The 5959-nt window shown below is 45.3% G+C and overlaps 1 protein-coding gene across 1 annotated transcript; it reads right to left on the reverse strand.

The window, feature by feature from the left end:
* Window positions 1-309: 309 nt before the first annotated feature.
* Window positions 310-5699, reverse strand: LOC104359425 (phospholipase A2 inhibitor gamma subunit B). Its single transcript, XM_009965172.3, has 5 exons — window positions 5578-5699; window positions 4256-4372; window positions 2932-3081; window positions 2650-2790; window positions 310-688 (listed from the first exon to the last, which is right to left on the reverse strand). The coding sequence occupies exons 1-5, from the start codon at window positions 5624-5626 to the stop codon at window positions 465-467; spliced, it is 681 nt and encodes a 226-aa protein (XP_009963474.2). The 5' UTR covers window positions 5627-5699; the 3' UTR covers window positions 310-464.
* Window positions 5700-5959: the final 260 nt, after the last annotated feature.

Genomic DNA, 5959 nt, shown 5'->3' on the forward strand with positions numbered 1-5959 from the left:
TGGACACATAAGATACATGGGAGGGGAAAAAAGGGCAAGCCATCACTCTAATCAGTGACCCTCTCAGGCACTCTCCTCCAGTCCTTTTCAGATCCTGGAAAAAATGGCTTTGAAACTTATTACTTACCCTGAGATAGAGAATGTAGACTCTAAGACTCTAGACTAAGACTCAAGACTCTAAGTCTTGAGAGCACCCATTACCATCTCCGCTGGTCCCAGTGTGGACAAAGCACTTGGAATGTAACATGAAACCAAACACAATTGAACCTATGAAACTTTAAATCAGATTAAATCAATGAGGAAACAAAAGAAGTGTAAGTACCGTCTTTATTCTGTGAAAATATAAAAGAAAAACTAATATGAAAACAAACTTCCCATACAGAAGAAGCCACAGCAAACAGGACTCAGTGCAAATCACTGCTGCAGTTTGTCACGGGCTTTACTTATCCCAGTACTAGTGAGAGTCAGAAAAGTACCTTCCCCAGGATGAATCCTGACAGGACAGGGAGGAAGAGGGTGTCTGAAGGGGCAAACCCAGAACTCACTCTGGTCAAAACAGAAGCGGGTTTGCATTGGAACCGCTTCAGCTTTATGTCCATCATCCCCAGATTGTTTCTTCCATCTCCTACAATACTGCATTCAGACATAGTGGTGCAACCTTTCATGGCGGCTTTCAGAGTCAGTCCACCTACACAGAAAAAGAAGTATATGCCCTGAGTCAGGTGAACTCATCTGCATAGCTATTCCCTCCCTGGCTCATGAGGTCCCCATTTCCACCCCAAGAACTGCCTATTCCTTATGTCCAGCTGGCTCCAAACCCATCAACCTATTCATGTCTGTACCCATCCCTTGAATTAATTTGAAGAAACAGCAAGATCACCTTGGTTGACTTGAAATACAAAGGGTTTAGAGTTTGTCTTTCCTTTCTTTCTGCTGAATACAGATTATTTTTTTTAAATATAAACATTTTAAATATAAAAATGGAAAAGCTTTTAAATAATTTTCTTTCTTGCATTTAAAGATCCTTCCATTCAAGCCTAGCTTCCTAAAGAGACTAGGGCTATGTGACAGTACTCTGGGTATTCATTGTTTCCTTGTCTCTCTGACCCTCTCATGACATTTTAATTGAATGACTATCTCTCAGCCATATTTGACACAGGGATCAGAAGTCTCAAAGACATTACAGACTGAGCCTTTTATTCAGATAAGTCCATTCTCTAAGGCCTTATGAGATTTACCCAAACCAACAGAGAGACCCTGCTCACATGGCCACTGAGGGAGAGATCAAAACCTGAACTTGTCCTTTACCAACACTGAAGCATCTAACTGAGAAGGAGACCTGAGAAGGTGCTGGGTGCCTAAATCCCCATTCAAACAATTCTTGCTCCCATTGCTTGCTTTTGCTCACACTGCTCATGTTTCTTTGCTGCACAGGCTATGGAGATCTGGACTATTCTGCTGGACATTTTTATCTCAAATACAAATAAAATATATAGGCGCTTCATTAGTTCCTCACCTTCCTCTGCTCCCCTGCACCACTGCTTACTTTACCTAGCTCATCACACAACACAGGTCTCCTCTATTTACAGTGGCCAATCAATCAAGTCAAGACATCTTAGGAGCATGTTTTATTTCAGCAGTACAGTGAATTAGTTGCATCATTCCATTTCCATTGCTGTGACAAAGAAAATGCTTGTTTTCCTTCATGTCATCTCTGTGAAATACCTTTTAATTCAGAGTTAGGACAACACATCTATAAAGTGTATACCAAAGACCTTCAGGCATCATATTATCACCTGGCAATATTATCAACTCAGAGAAAACTCATCCATAAGCATACACAAGATAATTTTTTTCCAGTCTGCTTCTACAACAGGTGGCACTGCCTTTAATTTCCACATTATTTTTCCTGCCTGATGGAGCATGAATGGGACTGCCATGAAACATAGAAGTCTTTTACCTGTGTCAGGGGAAGAAATGGGAGTGACCAGGGAGCTTGTGGTCTATTTTCCTCTCTAATTACAGCTCCTAAGGTGGGAAAAATATTTCTGAAAGAGAATATTATGTGCTGCTGGTGACCCCAGGTGTTCAAAGGCTGGAATTCTCTCATAAGGAAGATCTTGGGGTACCCCAAAGGCTCAGATGCAGTGTTCATGGGGAGGCACCTGTCCCTGGCTCTCTAGGAGCAGAGCCAAGAAGTGTCTTGTCCCCAGTAGCCAGCATCACCTCATGAGGAAGACAATGGCTCTGTATTATTTTCACTTGAACCACCACTAAGTAGGCAACTGGCTTAGATCAAAATTCATCCTCATGCATCCTAGCTAGGGCCAGCAGGTTCAGGGTCTTGGTCAGATTTATTACATGCCCATGTGTTAGATTTCTTCAGGAGTCCAGTTCTGCTCTTGATCTCAGTTATGCCATGTTATGGGGAAGCCTAACAGTTATCCATGCACGATGGAGAGGGAAGAAAATGAAACATCCCTGCCCTTTTATCAGCTTTAGACATCTTCCATTTCAGTTCTGTGTCTCTGCCTCTTTTTTCCCTTCACACTTTTTGCCATTTTTATTTCTCTGTGATACTTTATCTTAGACTGGTTTCACCCATTCCACCAAAAAGATGAAAGACAGCCCCAAATAAAAGGTAGTTACCAGAATTCATTAACCCAGCAAGGTCAACACACTGGCTTTCAGATCCAGTGCAGTTTACGGTTTCATTACTGCACTGGAAGGAGTCCACGCTGTAGCAGGCGGGACACTGGTATCCATTGGGCACATTGTTCTCTGGTGGAACTGGAAGGAAAGAGATGGGCCATAATTAGTATTAATGAGGGAAGGAGAGGAATGAACCAGGTGATGGCTTAGCCTGGAAAGCCTCACCTCAGGTTGGGGCAGACAGAGAAGGGACGGAGCATAAGGAAAAGAGTAACTTACAGGAGACAGAGATTGTTCGACAGTCATCACCCGTGCAGCAAGCCAAGCGGCTCCTTGCTTTTACCTTCCCATAGTTCATGGTGATAGGGCCAAGATGACAAATGCTGGATGGCAGGCAGGACTTGATGGACGAAGGGATTGCCATCCCCCCTGTAATGAAGTGGAAGACAGTGCCAAGTCGTTAACCACAAGTAACTCCCTTCCACTATTTCCTACAGCAGCAACAGCTAAGCTGCCGTCCTGGCGCCTGAGAGGGGTCTGGGAACAGCAGAGCTACCCTGAAAGCAGGAACAGTTATTTTGGTGATCCCTTCAGAGGAATAAGGGTGCCATCACATCTGAGACACTAGTGAGGAATTTCTCCTTCTCTACATTGCGCTTAAAGGCAGGAGGAGAGCACAACTCCTAACAGCCAGCTGGCCTTGTTGCAGATGTTCACCTTAGCCAAAATGCCCCAGCCACAGAGCTGACCCACGTGCCTCTGACCTACTGCCCACGCTTCCTCATGCACACTCTGCAAAGCACACAGTCCATCACAGCCACAAGCATCCTGACACAGGCAAGTCTAGTCCTTCCCAAGAACCAAACCCAAAAGGTGTAACAGAGGGTAGATCAGTTACATTGAAGTCTACTGAGGCCCCAACAGTGCTGTGAGGAGGAAGGGTGTATTTGCAAACGCAGAGGGAAGACATGCAGTGAAGCTGACAGTGCAAAAGCTGGTAGGGTATGAGATTACCTCCAGCCTAAACACCAACAGTCACCTTAATAAAACTGAGCTGAATACTGAGGCCATGCCACTAACATGACCAGTTGTGCAGTTGTGTCAGAGCTCAGCACCCAAGTATGGCATATCAATCATGGGGACATGGTGATAGCTCAGCCCTGGTGATGCCACCAGACTGCTTGGTGTCATCTTCCCTGCTCAAAGAATAGAGTCAGATTCAGGGCATTTTCTCCCTCCACCCATGACCAGTGCACCCTCACTGCTAGATGCCAGCAGCCTTGTGTCCCTCATGGTCCAGCCTCTCAACCCAGCTACTCACCTCAGCTGGAATTAAAGGCCAGTATTCTGCCTACATCCTCCCCTCTTCAACTAAGAACTAAGCCCTCACAGTAAGGAACTGTTGTTCAAGACAAAGGAATAGAGAGCTTTTCCCATTCTGGACCATTCTGATCTCTGGATCCTCTGTCAGTGAAAAGGAAAATGAACAGTTTATCCAAAGACTCATCATAAGGCCAGTGACAGAGGTGGGGAGAGAGTCCTGTCACCCAGCCCCTCTCTGAAAGCCACACGGGCACACAGAAATAGTGGATGTCTCACCTACCTATTGTGAGCTCATGCAGAATGATGCCGCAGGTATCTTCACCATCATTACAGGTTTTCATAGAGCCAGAGCAGCTTTTTCCTATGCTGTGACAAACCTCACACTGAAGGGAAGTGCCTGGGGAAAGAAGGAGTACACATTGCTGTGTAGCAGTCATGATGTATCACACTTCCCCTTTCATTGATTTTTGCTTCAGCATTTGGTCAGCACTTTTCACATTCTTCTTCCCTTATTTTCCCTGTTTCATTGCTCAATTTGTGTGTTCTTTATTGTTATTTCTATTATTATTTGTTCTAGTATGAACTTGAATTTGGACAAGTGAGGGAAAGCTTTTTGGGATGGCATTTTACATTTTAACCACAAACACCCAGCCAGTTTCCCTTGTCTCCTATACGGTTATGTTTGCTTGGTTTTCCTGAGGCTGTTAAGGAAAGTTGACAAACACCTCCGTCCTGGCAGGCATTTAGGTGTCCCTGTATTCCCAGGCCCCAGATCCTCTCTTTGCAGTGAGAAGGGACACCCAAAGGTCTGGAAATCAAGAGGCTGGCAGTGGGTATTGACTGTGCTATGTAAAAACTGGGGAATGACATATCAGTTTGTAGGCATCAGGGGAAACAATTTCACCTGCTGGAAAATCTTAAGCAGACCAGAGTATCAGGCAGTCATCAGGAAACACTTGGAAATTAAATAAAGTGTTTAAAAACAGAAGGCAAACAACATGTCTTCCCCGACATACACTCATCAGGACCCAAGGGTCCAGCATGTAGATTTAGAGACCCAGGACATGTGCAGTTCCCTAAACCAAGGTGCGATCTAAGGCACCTTGTAGTGGTTGTGACATCTACATGGGATGGCAGGTATGACACAAGACCTCCAAGACACCAGTGCTCTTCTGGAGCAAAGCTAAAAGGACAACGGGGATGACATATAATGTCTAAAATGTCACACAACTCTGGTCATGAGCAAAATAAATGATCCCCTCAGTTTGTGGTAAATGGTGGCTGGAGATCAATTCAGCTAATGAAAAGGTCTGTCTGCCTCAGAGTAACCTGAACCAGTCCTGTGACTGTCCCAGCTCAATCACCAGTAACCACCATAGGAGCTTAGACAGCTGGTTCACATTGTAAATGCCTACACCTTCATCTGTACATTGACTCATAACACCAAATATCCCCCAAGACCAGTCACCCCTCTGCAGTGCAAATCCCCCTGCATGAGGGGCTCCTAAGGCTCAGACAGCAGGAACAGCCCCACGTGCAGACCACCCATTCCCAGATCACTTCCATGTCTTGCAGCCCCACAGGTCCCAGTGGAAAGCTCACCTGGGTCCAGGAAAGCCAGGAAGAAGCTGAGGCCAAGGGACACTTTCATGCTGGTGGGATGTAAGCACAGGGAGCTGCCAAGTCTTGCTGAACACAGCACTGTGCCACGAGGGCTTTATAAACTGGAGGGGAACAGGGAGATCTGAGGAAGTGGAGTTGGGGAAGTGCCCTGAAGAATATAGATACTGCAGAGTACTGGCACCCGAGCTTGTTTTTTCATTTAAACCACAAGTTCTGCCTTTTCCTCTGCATGAGTAATGCTGTTTGTCTTTACACAGCCTAGAGTATGCATCCTGTGAGGAAAGACTGGCTTGCCTGGGGTCTATCAGGTATGTCTCCTGTGCAGACTTTGAACAACATTCAACCTCTGTCATATATATGA

Source organism: Tyto alba, unplaced genomic scaffold (assembly GCF_018691265.1).
Source record: "Tyto alba isolate M040663 unplaced genomic scaffold, T.alba_DEE_v4.0 Super-Scaffold_42, whole genome shotgun sequence".
Classification (NCBI taxonomy): Eukaryota; Metazoa; Chordata; class Aves; order Strigiformes; family Tytonidae; genus Tyto; species Tyto alba.